At 42.1% G+C, this 16,680-nt stretch overlaps 1 protein-coding gene across 1 annotated transcript in view; it reads left to right on the top strand.

The window, feature by feature from the left end:
• Window positions 1–14,409: 14,409 nt before the first annotated feature.
• myo15ab (myosin XVAb) overlaps window positions 14,410–16,680 on the top strand; it is a 42,404-nt gene continuing 40,133 nt past the window's right edge. Inside the window, exon 1 of the mRNA XM_087176957.1 lies at window positions 14,410–15,891. Within this exon, the coding sequence (XP_087033083.1) occupies window positions 14,410–15,891 (1,482 nt within the window). The remainder of the gene's footprint in view (window positions 15,892–16,680) is intronic.

The raw sequence follows: 16,680 nt of genomic DNA, 5'->3' as shown, positions 1-16,680 counted from the left end.
AATAATGTCAGTGTGGGGATTTCACTGGTTATGGTTATGAACAGTGGAAAATGGCAACTAAAGATACTGTTTATATTAAAACATGTCTGTGTTTGCAGAGAATACATAGAAGCAGAGGTCCTTGTTGAATCTCTTACAGGGAGATTTGTAGATATTTAAAAATGCATATTGAGAATTTTATGCCTTATACTTTAATTCGTAAAATGTGTGGAGCCCTTTATTGCTGTGAGGGTCAATAATCCTAGTAAGTGTCCTTTCAGCACATTTCTTAAATCCATTCTCTGAAGTGCCAGGTTTAGAGTGGGCATTCCCCCAAATTGGAGAGACCTGGGACAGTTGTCAACCCCACATTTAGCCTATTTGTTAGAAAATGGTTTGGAGTGTAAGTACATATCATATATAAAATGAGTGGTTTACAGTGTGTCCATAGCACATCTTGTCACAGGATTCCTGCTCTCACTGCTGGTAAACTCTCCTGTTAAACATCCTGATATACGCACACAAAGAATATAAGCAGCAATTAAGTAGTTAGTTTGCTTGAATTCACATGTTAAACAGCACGTACGCAGAAATGTTTGTGTGTGAATGATGAGTGAATAAGTGAACATGTAATGCCTAAATGAGGTGAACTCACTCCAGTTGTGTCTTGACTTTATCTCTGACTTTCTCCAGCTGCTCCCAGCAACACCTAATCATTTACTCTTCCCACAGAGGTGAAGCAAGAGAGACACAGAAAGTGAAAACAGCTTTTGCAAAATGTTTATTCTAATCAATCATGTGTCAAATTCAGGGGCTGGTGTGTGTATGTGTGTAAGTGTGGGGGGGTATGTAAAATTTGCTAAAGAAATACCGTTGGTGGCTCCCTCTCCTCTGTATCCTGATTATGATTATTGTTGCCTTCGCATTTCTGCCTCTGGCAACAACACTCAGAGGCGTAGGTGGACTGACCATCATGAGTGGCCAACTGGGACCTGAAGGCCAGCAGAGAGCTGAGAGAGACCCATACCTTCCCCATAGAGAGAGAGAGAGAGAGAGAGAGAGAGCGAGAGAGAGAGAGAGAGAGAGAGAGAGAGAGAGTGGGATGTGGGGGTGGTGGGTATCGAGTGCATCACTGGCCCATGGTTCTCCTTTTAAAGTATTGTTTCTGTAAATAGAAAAGAATATATAACGAATGAATATGAAACAATGGTGAACCAAGAAATACAAAGACACACTTGAACAACAGGAAAACCACCAAACAGTGTGTGTGCAACAGGTTTCAGTTGTGCTAACCTGCAACAGATTTATATAAATATTATGTGATTGTCATTACAGAAGCTGTTTATCAATAGGCCTTTTTCACAGCAGACATTATGACTGAGCAGGAAAGCGGTAAGAAAAACAATGGCTCCGTTATATTCCAATGCCCCAGTAAGCCATGACAGTGTGACCGTGAGGCAGCATGCACAAAACCAAGACCCTGAGACTTCGGCAGCTAAATGGTATTCAGCCGTTATTTATTTCGTTATTTACACCTGTGCTTTTCTTTACCCGCTTTGGAGTCTTGGATGAAAAAGACCCATAGTGTTTACTTACATTTGCTCTTACCAAATTCATAATTCAATAAAATGAATCTCTTTTGGAAAAACATAACCTTCACTTCAGAGTTTATATAAATGTGACTGTAGAATCTCTAAAACCATTTACACTTTCAAGGCATCCCACCTTGTAAGAAACATCGCAGGGAAGACTGTCGGACGATTTGTATTTGTATGTGTATAATTTTGTAAATTGATTCCTTTTGTAATATTTTTATTTATTTCCGTTTCAGTGCTAGTTATATTATTTGTACTAGCTTGTTTGTAGTTTTTTTTTTGGTCCCTTTTTTCCTGTACCCTGTGCTGTTGTTTGTCTTGTACAGTTATTAAGATGGAAACAAAACCCCTCTGCTGTCACTCTAGACCCTGCCAGTCCTCTTCCATCCACATTTCCCTCAGCATGTTTTCCAGATATGGCTACTGCAAACAGACAAGACTTTTGCTATGATTTGCCTATCCCTGAAAAAATTTCTTGAGCCTCTATCCGTCAGCACACCTGAACCTCGTTGCCCCATCAGCCCCACACTAGGTGTACCTGCCCAGTAATTCTAGTCATTTCCTGATCATGTACAGACCTTTTTCACAGCAGATATTTTGGCTTTTCAGTGTTAAAAATTCCTGCATTCCAGTTAGATGAGCTAGTTCCAGCGCCCTGGTAACTGTCCGACACTTGATTGAACTGAACCTTCGTTAATGAAATTTCTTTCACACGTGCCTTTCCTGCTATGACAATTCAAAATGTCTGCCATGAAAAAGTTCTATTGCAGCCTTATTTCCTGCTTCTTACCTGCCCGCCGGCTTTAGAGACTGTGACCCCAGCTAGTTTTTCGACTTTTGGCTGCCTGCCTGATCTCTCCCGGTCTTGTTTGCTTCTGCTGACTGCCTGTTTCTGACCTATATCCAGCCTTTTGACTAGCAAAGTCTTCTTTTCGTTATTACTCCTACCTGCTGATTCTGCTTCTGGGACTTAATCCAGAGTTATTATAGTGATATGAGGCTACAAAATGTATATGTTAATGGTAGCAAAGAGAACGGAAACTATGCCAACAATGGAGAGAGTAATGTAGTTTAGTGTAAGCATGCACTGCATCTCTGCTGTAATTTTAGACACTGCCATTCCTCTTCTGCCCTGAACCTCATTACCCCTTCAGCCCCACAGTAAATTTATTTCCCATTGTGGTCTGAGACCTTTGGACCCCACACAGATTTATATAGATATAGATATGATATGCTTAGTAATTCTAGTCATTTTTCAGTTTGCCTATTGCAGCCTTCCTGTATCTCTCTGCCTGCCTGTTTTAGTGACTTTGAACCCAGCTAGTTTTTGGACTTTTGGCAGCCTGCCTGATCCCTTCTGGTTTTGTTTGCCTCCGCTGACTGCCTACTTATTTCCGACCTATATCCTGCCTTTTGACTAGTCAAGTGTTCTTTTCTCTTACTACTCCTACCTGCTGATTCTGCTTCAGGGTCTCCAGAGTTATTACACTGATATCCCAAATTTTGAGGCTCTGAAAAGTATCAGAGCACATGGAAACAATAGAAAGAGTAATGTAGTATAGTCTAATAATGTACTGGTATATTGATTTTCATTCATCCATCCAGGTCCAGGTCACAGTGACAGAAGGATAAGCTAAGTAGCCCAGACGTCTGTCTCTCCAGCCCTATCCTCCACTTCCCCCTGGGGATTGATTCTCAATCTTTATTAACCTTTAGTTGTCATAGACTGCCTATGGACTACAGCATCTCTTGGCTAATAAATTATTTAATTTAATACAACATGCATGACACCATAAAACAAGTTCTGGCAAAGGATTCATTTTTGTTTGAGGTATTTTTCCATCCATAACTGTTTGGGTTACATGTGGTATTTGCAGCTTCTACACAGTGAAGTGGGAGCTTATAAAAAGCACTGGAGGATAGTGTTATATCCTTCCTGTTTTACTGCAGGCTGTTAAGGTTAAATACAAAATAATCCAAACTCATCCAAATGTTCAATTTCACATTAAAATTCACCACCCGCTAAGGCTATTGAAATGCCAAGTTTATTTTAAACATTCTATTTAAAACAAAAAATATTATTCAGTGTCTTTGAAGACAATACAGGGTGTGAGGTTACTGGAGGTCTGTTGCCCTTCTGAATATGAATTTGTGGAACTTGCCAGCTCACAAAAGTATCAGTATGCAGAGAGTGGGAGAGAATAATTTGATGAATTACAGCTGTACATCCTCCACATATTATGTATAATATGAATTAATATCTGAAATTGCAGTACAATTAGTCAAATCACCAAGTCTGCCAAGTGTGAGGCCACAGGTGTCCCCTCTGCCGCGTCTCTCTCTGTTTTGTGTCTAAATAAGAAAATATCAACTATGGGTGGACTGCCCACTTTCCTCTATATAAAAAGATCTGAAATTGTAATTTGGCTTCATCTAACAGGCTTATGAGATGCATCAGCTTTCATATGAATTCCATTTCTGTGTTTCTGAGTGCCAAAACAGGTGTTATCTCTATTCCACAGCACTACCCCAACATGAACGCATGATCTCAGAACCAAGTGGTTCCCAATCTTTTAAATAGAGTCTATGTTCCCGGTGATCAAATAATCACAGAGTGTGCAGAAAACAACGTGATGATAATTTCATCCCTGTTGCCCCTTTGCTCTCGTATACTCAAGAGCAGAGTGGATCTGAAGCTGAACTAAGCAAAATCCTCAGACTGTTGTGCTTTCAAAACACCCAGAGGGAGGTGAAGTTAAATTTCTTTAAGCTGTATCTTTATGTTTAACAGCCATTTAAAGAAATACTCCTAGTCTAATGGATGTCTTGAATGTGGGTAAACACCAGTGAATTTTTATAAATGAAGGCTCATTACTGAAACCTGGAGAGAATACAAACATTGCCGCTTTGCATTACTTGCATTTCTGTCTGTGTACTATAATCCAATTTGCTTGAATGATTATCAGTTATTTATTTCCAATACGTGTTTTGCTGTGGTCAAAACCGTTTAACCGCCTTCATCCAGACTGTGTTGAGCTTCTGCATCCAGGGATGGGAGGTTGCCATTCAGTAACGAAGAAAGCCAAATTCGACTTCCTTCTGTAAGTATTCCCTCCCCTTCTCTGAATATACTGCAGGTTCCTGACGCTCAATGTCAAGACAAAATGACTCATAATCTCATTTATTCTCTGGAGCCTAAAAAAATTTAATAAACTACTGGTGTGGATTAAAGGCACTGTGAAGTTTGCATAGATTATTTAAATATATATATATCGTTATGCTTTAGACTGCCAGTGCTCATCTCTTATTTTTCTTAGTGTATGATAATTTGGTGATTTAAAGTAGAGTGGAGACACAGGCAGGAAAAACAGTTGGAGAGAGATTGATATGAGATGAAATAAACATCAGCAATAACAGCAGGAATCGGACCAGGGATGTTGTGGTTATATGGCATGCATCTTAATACTTGCAATATCACTTATCGTTTCTCCATTTAAGTGCATTGGCACAAACCTCTTATGGATTCCAATTATAATCTCTAATTGAATTATTTGTGGTGACTCGTACCGGCTCTCGCTTAGATGTTTGTCACTTTTGTCTAACGTGATTATGACTTCATATTTACATATACTGTATATTCTAATTACCACGTGTATATGTTCTGTATAGGGCTGCTAAGTATGTTTTTTGCAACATGCCTTCCATACACTATCTCCTGAAATCCAAACCAGACATCAAGACATACAACAGGACTTGTATGTTTTGTATGTGCAAGAAGAGAAACATGCACTTTATGTTTCATACATGCTAGTGCAGTGCTCCATATGTATTGTACTGCACATGACTTATATGTTATTAACTAAATGTATGGTACAACTGCATCTTCCTAGACTACTGTAGCATAGAGGAGGATAAAAATATCTTTCCATGGTTGAATGAGGAGCAAAAAGGTTTCTTTTTTCATTAAGTCAAGCATATAATAAAAGCTGTACTGTTTTTGCTGTCTACTGTTTATATTTGGATTAATGTCCTGTGTTGGTCTTTCCAGCACTTTGAGGCTTTGTGCGACTTCCCCTGATACAAAGATTTAACATTTCTGTCTTGTAAGGCTCCTGTAATTCATTATGTGAGTCCATAAATACAATCTGCTGCCATATATTCCTCTGACATTCTATCTTTCCATAACTGCAGCTTCTTATCATCTTTAAGACTATCTGTCATTGTCAACTAACCCTTACGCCCCTCACACACACACACAAACGCGCGCACGCACACACATACACACATACACACACTTACTAATATCCATCATGGAGTGGATGTGGTTTCTGTGGATTCTGCAGGTTAGGTCCAACCTTTCTGTTGACAAAGTCTGGTCTGTGGATAAAAGACATATGCACAAAGGAAGCACTTTTGTGAGTGACAGGAAGAGAGTCACTGTAGTTTGGACTGCAACAGCAATCAGGTGTGTCTCTGAACAGGAAGGGGTTCAACATGTGACTCAAGGACACTTCAGCAGCAGCAGGGATTATTTGAAACTGATGGACACACAGCAGGGCCCTCACTACTCCCGCAGCCTCGCTATCCTCTACTGTCTAGCCTGTCAGAGTGGAGCCTAAATTAAGTGGATGTGGATGGATATACCGTGCTGATTTTCTGTCTTTGAATCTATCTATCTATCTATCTATCTATCTATCTATCTATCTATCTATCTATCTATCTATCTCTTTCTTGCTGTCTTACACGAACAGACAAAAACACACATGCACAGGTTTCCCTGTCCCACTGGGAGCTTTCTACAGCCACCCTCTGACCTGCTGCAGAGACCGGGTGCCTCGGAGCAGCTGTTCCAACTCCAGACCCAGCTGACTCCTTCAGGAGAAAAACTAATGTTGGTGATCCACTCACTGATCTCGCCTGCTGTCTGACTGGCAGAGCCCAGTAGTGGGAAAAGCTCACGACTGCATCCATTTCATATTCAGAGGCAGTAAGCTGGGGCTGCTTTTTCTGTCCTCCCCTCACCTGTATTTGCATTATTGTTTTTCATCTGTCAGTTATGAAGTTTAGGCTACTTACGTTTTAGCTCTTCGTTCCAATTATCTCTGACATTTCTCTTCTCTGATATTTCTTCTCTCAAATAACAATGCAGCTCTACCTTGACAACTGTTGCAAACTTTTTTCCTGCAGAAACATCACCACCTTCCTGAAACATGGTTTTGCTGTTTACTGTGTGTTATTCAATAAAGCAGCCTGTACCTGCAGGACGAAGCCATTACTTTCCTTGAATGATTCACAAAGTCTGCTACTGGACAGAGGCCCTGCAACATGCCAAACATTACAGATATTTACTGTTTCAGGGCCCTAAGCAAACCACAATTTCTAGCAGCAACTCATGATTGCAACATTGCCTTCAAAAATCCAAATAATTCAGGTAAGAGTTTGCTTCCAGAGAGAATAAAATAGCACTGATGCCCAAAGCTGTTGCTACCCTGTAGCTCTATGAAATCACAACAGAACCTCAGAGAAAGAGAGAGAGAAAAAGAGGTACTTTCTACCATCATCCATCAAACCTTTTTGCTTGGTTAATTTGCATTTGAATAATTTTAGAGTCCTGTTAAATTATCCAGTAATTCATAAGAAAAAAATCATATATTAGAGGAAAGTCATAAGAAATTAGCACAACTTTCCGGAGCGGAAACTTTTCCCTGCTTTGCTATCCTGATAACATGGTTTCCCGAGGGGTTCAATTTAAACTTTTTAAGACCTTTTTTAACTCCACATAGAACGCAACTTGATACTTGTTTCACTGCCATACCGACCACAGTATGAAAGATATTAATGAAAACCAGTAGGGATTATATGGTCTAGACATATTAACATTTATATCTAATTTTAGTCACTCTTTTCCAGCTATTTATAATAATTAATAATATTTTGTATGAGAACCCTAATGACATAATTAATTAACCATTAAAGACCTCCTTCAATGAAGATATGAAAAAAATATATAAAAAATAAGCAGTTAACTCTATATGAGTCTAACTCTATATATTTCCACCTTGCAACTGCAGTGAACAAATGACGGTCTAAAAAAACGGATTCAGACAGCCAGGGTTTCACACATCACAAACTTAAGGCACAACTTTATATATATATATACAGTCTATGGTACGGAGAGTGAGTCAGTGTGACTTTCTCGCTAGATTTAGTGACTTTTCAGACCTTTGTTTTCAAAAAACTCCTTGCAACAAATTTAGCAAACCTTATAGCTACTTTCTAGCAAGTGGCCAGTATAGTGCAGTGAGCTAGAGGCACCTGTCTTCTCTGTTCAGCGAGATGCAGAGAGGCGGTCCAGCTCGTTCAGTCCGCGTGACGGCTAACACAGACATGAATGAGCTGCGCATGTGCAGGCGATGCACCATGCCAGAGAAAAAAAAACATCAAATCAAAGGTATCCTGTTGCCTATAACTTGCTCTCTGAGTGATAATTTTACAAGTAAATGTAGCTGAAGTCACAGAACAGTCTTTGTCTTTAACTTGTGCGTTTGGTGAATTTGTCAGACGATGTTGTGGTTATAAAATCTGGATTTTCACAGTGCAGAGCAGCAGCTTGGAAATGGCTTGGAGGTGAGTGCTGGTTAACATGCCCTGTTTCAGCCACTATTTCATGCTTGTACCGTTTTTGACTGACAGAAACAAGACAGAATGTAAATGAGAACAGCTTTATTTGAAATTCGGCTGTATGAAAATAGTGCTACAGCGTCTGTGAGCACAGAGCGTAGGAGCGAAGCAGACATGAAGAGCTGGGACCGACTTACAGGGCACAATGCAAATACAAGCTATGACGCCATGAATATGCCAATTGACGTATTATTTCATTCAACAACATTTAGCGCCGTTTCAGGCAGGCTTTACATACTTTCTATTGAAAACGGTTGGCAGCACTGGCGAGAGTTTGCATTAGCATAACCACTGCCGCTGCCTCAGCTAGCCAACTGCGAGTTTCAAACTAAAAAGCTAACAAACATAAACAAATAAAAAATGCTAACTACGCTTACCGTCTGCTAGTAGCCGATTTCGGTGCACAACAAACTCCTCATCTGTGTCTGGGTCTGACTGAGGCTCAGACATGTGTGGCTGAGTCTCTCCGATGTTTCCTAAGATGCTAACCATTTTGGTAAGAGTTGCTCTGTCGCTAGCGTCTCTCGGTCAACCTGGCGCGAGCAGCGGTGGTGGGCGGGGCTTGAGGCCTGATACAGAAATGTTCAATGAGGAAGTGAGCATATGTGTCCAGCCCATGGATGTATTATAATGGTTAAGTTTGGTCTTATAATACATCTATGGTCCAGCCCTTATTCGTTTTTTATGTGTTAAAAAAATGTTAAACAAAATAATTAATCATAGCTAGATATTTTAGTATTTTACATATTTTAAAACGTGTCTGGAGGGGAACTTTGAACATGACCTGGACCTAAATAAGCAGCAGAAAATAGATGAATAAATGGAAGGATTAACCAATTAAAAAATCCCTAACCCTATTTATTTAAGGTCCAAGTATGAATTTTACATAACATCAGGAGAGTCGATTTGGTTTTGCCAAAATGACATGCAAAGACATTATATAAGTCATTTTTGAGAAATTTCAGTGCTTTTTAAGATTTTTCAAGACCTGCAGATGCCCTGGATGCCCCCCCCCCAGTTTCCCATTGTGATCCCTTATGGAGGTCTTGGCCCGCAGGTTAGGAACCAATGACATAAGTCATATTGTGACCAAAAGACAGATGGGACTAAACGTTTTGCATAATTTAACTGCACATTAGTTGTGTTTTTAGACAACTGTTTAAGAACCATTTGAACTCATTGCATTGCTGTTAGTGGGCAAACAATGAAAGCAGTGCTCTGATTGTGGTTAGAAAGCATTTAAGCTGGCTGCAAGGACCAAGACTGTCTGTGCAGTGTTAAGGTGCCAGCTGCAGACTGACAACAGTATATTAAACCCCCCCCACCCCCCCCCCCCAAAAAAAAAAAATGCAAATTTGCCTATTGGTTGAAGTCTATGTAAGTCACTCTTTCAGGAGCAGTGCTAAAAATAGCTCCAACGTAGCCAAAGGCTTGTTAAAAAAACAAAAAAAAACAGCGAGGTCTTGCTTCGTGTCTCTCAACAGTAGGTCCAGGTCCAGTATCAAAGCCAGGACCTGTTTAGATTCGGGCGGCCAGCCGGTCATGTGGGGGGAGACGGCAAGGTCGTCTGGGTTATGGAGTGAATCCAGTGGAGATGCAGCAGTTTGTGGCTCTGCGCAGTTTGTTTGTTGTCAGCCGGGTCCATCTGGTGGGCGGCAGAAGGATTGCTCATGTGGAGACGTTAATGGTACATGTTCTTGTTTGCAACTCTCACCTTCATCTGTTATGCTCAAGTTACCCCTTGAGCCATCTCGTGACACACTTTCCCACCGTGTTCAGTCCAGAAGAGAGGAAATGTTTAATATCCAACAGCCAATGACAAAACCCCCCGGACAGAAGTGGAGGGGATTTTTCAACTTTAACTACCCTCTGCTCTTTAGCTAATGAATTAAGATAGGCTATGACATTTAATTTAGCCTTCCTTAAGTGTACCCACCTTGTTTATTCACCAGGACATACAGCAGTGTGTATCACCGTGTATGACCGACACTGCCCACCCGCGGTGCTCATCAGTTCACACCGGAGCGCGTGGAACTCAAGCCCCCGGCCGCTCTCCGAAGAATAGCGGTCGTTAAATATTCATCCTCCGTTCCCGGTGGCACACTTTTCCTCCCTACTGACCGACCCCTGCTGCTCCGAACCCCGCCAGAGGAGCAGCCGAGGTGGGAAGCTGTGTGTAGTTATGATTACGAAAACGTAAACGGGATTTGCATCAGTTGGGGATAGTTTTTCATTTTGTCTTTTTCCTTGTCTTTTATTTTAGGAAGAGGATGGGGAGACTTGCCTACGGTGCTCCAGTGACTTGAATGACTGTAGAGGTTGGGTGTGAAGAGGTAGGTAGTGTTTTAGGTGATGCATCCACCCTCCTTCCCTCCCCTTATGCCCACACACAAGCTCTACTAGAGACTACCCGTCCTGCAGACTGGTTAGTTTTCTTTTCTCCTGCAAGGTAAATGTTCCTTGAATTTGACTGGCTTATGATGCATCTCTTTGCCACAAGACTGTACAAAATCATGAAAAGCAATGGTTAGGCAATTGCTATGTGTTGCGCAAACCTTATAGTTGCTGCAGGCCTGTACACCTACCTGATGAACCAACTCCAAACTATTAGGAGCGCTGCAGGTGTAATACTGCTCCACTAGATAGCAGCAGATTATTGAGAGTGTGTGTGTGTGTGTGTGTGTGTGTGTGTGTGTGTGTGTGTGTGTGTGTGTGTGTGTGTGTGTGAGCGCGCGTGCGTGTGAGAAGTGAAGTGACAAAGGTTTACTGCTCTTCCTCAGGACCTGAATGCTTTTGATGAGCCTCATCAAGTCCATCTCTGTCATAAGTCTGCTTTTCTCTCCTGGGCATGTATCCCAGTTTCTCTATGTTGTCTCTTCTCTACAAATTCTATCAAAAGATGGAGGACCACCTGCCAGCAGCGACTGGCTGCAACTCAGAGCTTTTCACGTTTGATAGGGTCTTTTCATTCTGCTTCAAAGGAAGATGTACGGTTAGAGACAAACCGTGGGAAATCCGGGAAGAAATACTCTTTCATCACGCACTCCGTCTTTTTAATGCACACGTGCACCCACTCAAAGACATAACTCTGCCTGGGCACGCCGTGCACACATGCACACACATGCACATGTTCTCTTTGCTGTTTGGTAATGATCAGATAGACTTACACACCAAGACCAAAAGATCAGGATCTGGCAACCCAACACCTATACTCTGAAACAAGACAGATCTGGCAATCTGACCCCTTCCCTCAGGAAGAGGAATAATTTGGTTGATGGCACTAATAATCACAGCCGTGTTACTGATCCTTCACTGGCTGCGTGTGTGTGTGTGTGTGTGTGTGTGTTCTTGAGTCATTCCTCTGTTATTGATACCTAGAGGGAAGACGTCATCTATCGAACAAGTGGGTGTTCCTCCTGCCTCTGCTTCTTCTCCTGCTGTTACGTATGTGGAAGTGGGTTGGTGGCTGCCTGCATTGCTCACATAGATACTGTTTTGATATAATATTTCTTAGAAAGATGCGTCACTCATCTTAACTCACACACACACATACACACAGAGCTGACAGTATATGTTACTCTGGAAAAAGAGAAGGAGCAGATTTAAGATTAGATAGCATCTACGTGACTTCTCTCATGCACAACCATACATACAATACACAACTGATACAGATGTTAATTATTGGCCTGTTTTTTTGGATTTGATTGCGTCTAACTGCTAATCAGGCTTATCTCCTGCATCCTGTCTCTCTCTCTCCCTCTCTCTCTCTCTCTTTCTCTCTGGACCTTTTGTATTATTTATGCCCCGCCCCCTCAGCTGCCCAGAGCTCTCAAGTTTCACCTGTAGAGCCAGATGACAAATTAAGACTCCTTCTACAACCTGCCACAAGGAACTCCTCAAATGCACATATACACATACACATACACACATATATGCACATGAGAACGCACACACTCGTACACACAAACCAGCAGCCCATCTGCCCCTTTCTTTCTTTCACCCTCACACACACACACACACACACACACACACACACACTATCTATCCATCACACACTCTGAGGAGGGCAGTGTGAACAGAGTGCTGTGTTGAGTGAGGGAATGTGTTGTTGTGAGCAACAGAAGACGGAGTAGGTCAGAAGAGGAAGCTGAGTGTGACCTACAGACTTTGTCTTGGAGTTTTTTTTTTGTTTTGCTTTTTTTTTTAAAAACTGCTAAAGAAGAGACCTCCAGCAAGGACACAACATATTTGAAGACCACAGAGATCCTACCGACCACCACACTCGCTCTTTTGAACTGTTTGTCTGTGAATGTGGAGGTGACTATCATGGATAACTGTCTTGATGAATGAGTGTGTTGGCACTGCCTCAGGAGTCTCTCATTAACTAAAGATTGGACCATAGAGGGGATAGAGCTTGAACTGGATTTGTGATTTTGTGTTGTTGTGTGTATCCAGTTTTACAGAAAGCAAATGCCGCAGTGATCATACTGTGTGGAAATTAGTAAAACCAACACAGTTGAAATCTCTTTTGTAATAATTCGCAGTGAGGTTAAACTTCATACAGTTGATGCAACACATACATTCAGAATTAGATTTAAAGAATGTGTTTATAGTTCTGACAGTTTGAACATTTGACCTTACACCTCTCAGTGCCTTTTGACATCTCTAGGTAGACGTTAGCAATGTCTAGATAGCAGTTGTATATCTCCATTTAGGAGTCAGAACCTTCTCAGATTGGAGAGTTCTGGCTATTGTGCACAAATAGAAAGATAGAGCTCCAGAGTACGGTTTGGAAAGGTGTTTGAGATCTGTGGGTAGGGTTTAAAAATATCTGAACAGGTTTAAGAGATCTCTGGGTAGGGCTTGGTAGAGAAATGATTAGGGGTATGAGACATCAGGGTTAGAGTTGACGAGAGTGAGAGTAGTGGCTATAACTGATGTGTATAAGACAGTTTGTGGTGCTAAGATATTAACACTGATTCGGAAAATACAGTGTTGCTCAGTTCCTGAACGGGGCAATAATATCAAAATCACAGTTTATTTAACTAACTGATTTTGTTAGAGTGTGTGTGTGTGTGTGTGTGTGTGTGTGTGTGTGTGTGTGTGTGTGTGTGTGTGTGTGTGTGTGTTTAGAGAAAAAGACGGCTGATATTTAGCTATATATGTCTGGACAGGAGCCTTCATGGGGACCAGATCTGAACAGAGTAGAACTGCTTTGGCCAGGTGGACCTGTCCTCACACAGATAGCGAACCTGCATATAGTGCCGGCACAGAGTCAACCCGACATATCTAAACCAAGGAATCTTTTAAAGGTCAGACTTCTGATCATATTTTCTTAACATATCACATTAAATTTTTTTGTGTTAAACTTAGAAAAATACTCTGCCTTCCAAGTGTAAGTAACATTTGTGTGTTTGTGTGTTTGAAGGTTTACAGCATTGCCTGAAGAAAGGGCATGGTGTGCTCTTAGCCACTTGTCAAAATGCCCAGCAAGAAAGACCCCAAGAAGGACGCGAAGAAGGGTGGAAAACCTGTACCAGAGAAAAAGAAAGAGGAGGAAAAGAAAGGGAAAGATGACAAAAAAGGAGGAAAAGATGACAAGAAAGCCAGTAAGGATGATAAGAAAGGTGGAAAGGATGATAAGAAAGGGGGGAAGGATGATAAGAAAGGTGGAAAAGATGATAAGAAAGGGGGGAAGAAGGGAAAAGAGGAGCCCTCTAAGGGTAAAGATGATGGAAAGAAAGGAAAAGACAAAGGAAAAGGTAAGAAAGTGGAGGAAGAGGAGGAAGAGGAGGAGCTCCTCAGTGATGAGGAAGAGGATGAAGAGTTAAGTGAAGAACTGGATGAGGAGGAGGAATACTCAGAAGATGACAGGAGAGGGAAGGGGCGAGGAGGCAAAGGGGTGAAGGGAAAGAAAGGGGGGAAGTCTAGACGTGGCGAAGAGTCAGAGGAAGAGGAGGAAGAGGATGAAGAGGAAGAAGATGAGTATGACGAGGATGAGGAGGATTACGGCAAATCCAAAAAGAAATCTAAAGATGACCGCCACCATAAAGGAGGGAAATCGGATGCTGATGCAAAGAAAAAGAAAGGCAAAAAGAAAGAGGAAGCTCCACCACCTCCAGTAAGGGAAATCCCAAGGAAAGGTCTGAAGAACATGTCCAGGATGTTCATGAAGTTTTCTGGTTTCAAACGACGCAGGAACAGCAGGAAGAAGCTGAAAAGTACATCGCGTTTGTTCCTGAGGTTGGGGAAGAGAAAGAACCGACTTGCTAAGAAGAAACGCCGGAAGTCCATTCTGAAGAACACCTCTCGATTCATGATGAGGTTCAAGATCAGCAAAAAGAAGAAAAAGGAGAAAGAGGCCAGAGAGCAAGCGGCAGCAAATGGTGGTAAGAAGCCAACCTATATGCTGCTTCGTCTGGGGGGAGGGAGACAATCAATTGAGAAGAAAGGGGGCTTCTTCAAAGGCTTATTTCGAAAAAAGGATGGTGACGGGCCCACTGAGGACTTCAAGAACAGAAGTATGTTGCTGGGTAAGGTTGCAGCGGTAACTAACTGGCTGACCAAACGCTTCCTGACAAGTAAAATGCGAGGGAATTCCGGACACCATGGCTGGGGGGGACGTAGAGCACACAGCCGACAAGCCAGCTCCAGAGGTCACCTCCGTGGTTACCGTAACGATGGCTATGAGCATGGGGAGGAGGCTTATGGATTTGACCACCGACATTCAATCCGCCAGAAAGGTTATGGAGATCATGAAGATGGTTATGGTGGTTACGGAGATGCAGCATATGGAAGCCAGGGTCAGTTTGGTTACTATGACAATGGAACAGGGGGAGCAGACTATCAAGACCTGGGTTACTATGAGGAAGAAGGACTCTATGATCCAAATGCAGAATATTATGAAGGTGGTCTTTACGATGAGAGCACGGGGGACTACTATGACCCGTATTCCTCTGCCCAAGGCTACTATAACGACCAGGAAGCTGATTACTATGGTTACCAGCAACAACAGGCAGTGGCAATGTATGGTGACGAGGGTCTAGACTATTATGCACAAAATGGTGAGGACCATATGTATGAAGGAGCGGTAGATGGATTCCTTGACCCTCAGGCTCAGGGTTATTATGATGAAAACGGTCAAGGAGTTTACTACAGTGATGGACAAGGGGATTACTATGACAACGGACAGGGAGGTTATTATGAGACCCCTTATGCAGCAACTATGGGAATGCAAGGGGGATTTCCACCAGACTATCAACTTAGCTATAGCGATGCTGGCATGCTTTACCAAGACTACAGCTCCCAGCAGGCCATTGGATTCCCACCAGGAGGTCAGCAGGTCTTTGGCTTCGGAGGGCAGGGGATGGATCAGGTACAGGGCCTGTATGGGGACCAGTATGCAGGTCAGTTGGATCAGTATGGGGATGGTACCGGTGGACTTCAGAGAGGGGAGATGACATTCAGAGTTCCTAGACCTCAAGTACGCCTATTTGGGAAAGAGCGTCTGGATGTCCCCCTGCCCCCTCCGCCTACTTTGCCACCTGATCCAGAATTTGAAGACATGTCAGAAATCCAGTATGAAAACCAGATTCCTCTTGCACCAGGTCAACCTGGTGACATGATGTCATTACAGGCACAAATGGCAATGCCACCACAACAACAAATGATGTTTTCTCCTCAAGAACAAATGATGATGGCCCCACAGATGATACAAGAACAGGGTGTGCCCCCCCAAATGATGCCATCACAGATGATGTCATCACAGCAGCAGATGATGTTACAACAAGAACAGGGTATGCCCCCCCAAATGATGCCATCACAGATGATGTCACCACAGCAACAGATGATGTCACCACAGCAGCAGATGATGTCACAACAAATGTTGTCACCACAAGAGCAGATGATGTCACAGCAAATGATGCTACCACAGCAACAAATGATGTCCCCACAAATGATTTCACCACAGGTAATTCTATCTCTGTTTTGTCATTGATTGTGTATGCTCTTTAGTGTTAGAGGGTAAAATTTCAACCTGTCTCCTATTGTAATGTGGGGTTAACATACAGTATGATTAACATATAAATGTGGAAGACATCCCCACTGTGCTCTGAGAGTACACCCCCACTGCTTTTTAAATAATGCAACCCTAGAGGGAGACCCACAGCATCTCTGACAACTAAGAAAATGTTCCACTACATCTTCAGCTTTTAAGTGGTGAACTCAAAAAATATAATGTAACATAATGAGTGATATTAGAACTGGAGTGAATAAAAAAAAAAAAAAACATCTCCATGACATAATTAAGTAAGTTTATTTGTGGCTAGTCAACAGTTTATCAGTGGATATTCTTCCAGATTAGAAGTGTTGAAACAACAGATATCTCCAGCTATTAACTGTTAAATTCTTGCCATCAGCAGGCAGG

This window comes from Seriola lalandi, unplaced genomic scaffold (assembly GCF_002814215.2).
Source record: "Seriola lalandi dorsalis isolate HSWRI2012SDOR001 ecotype SW California unplaced genomic scaffold, Sedor1 jcf7180002054574, whole genome shotgun sequence".
Classification (NCBI taxonomy): domain Eukaryota; kingdom Metazoa; phylum Chordata; class Actinopteri; order Carangiformes; family Carangidae; genus Seriola; species Seriola lalandi.
The sequence above is the reverse complement of the archived record's forward strand: the minus strand, read 5'-3'. Positions and strand labels throughout refer to the sequence as shown.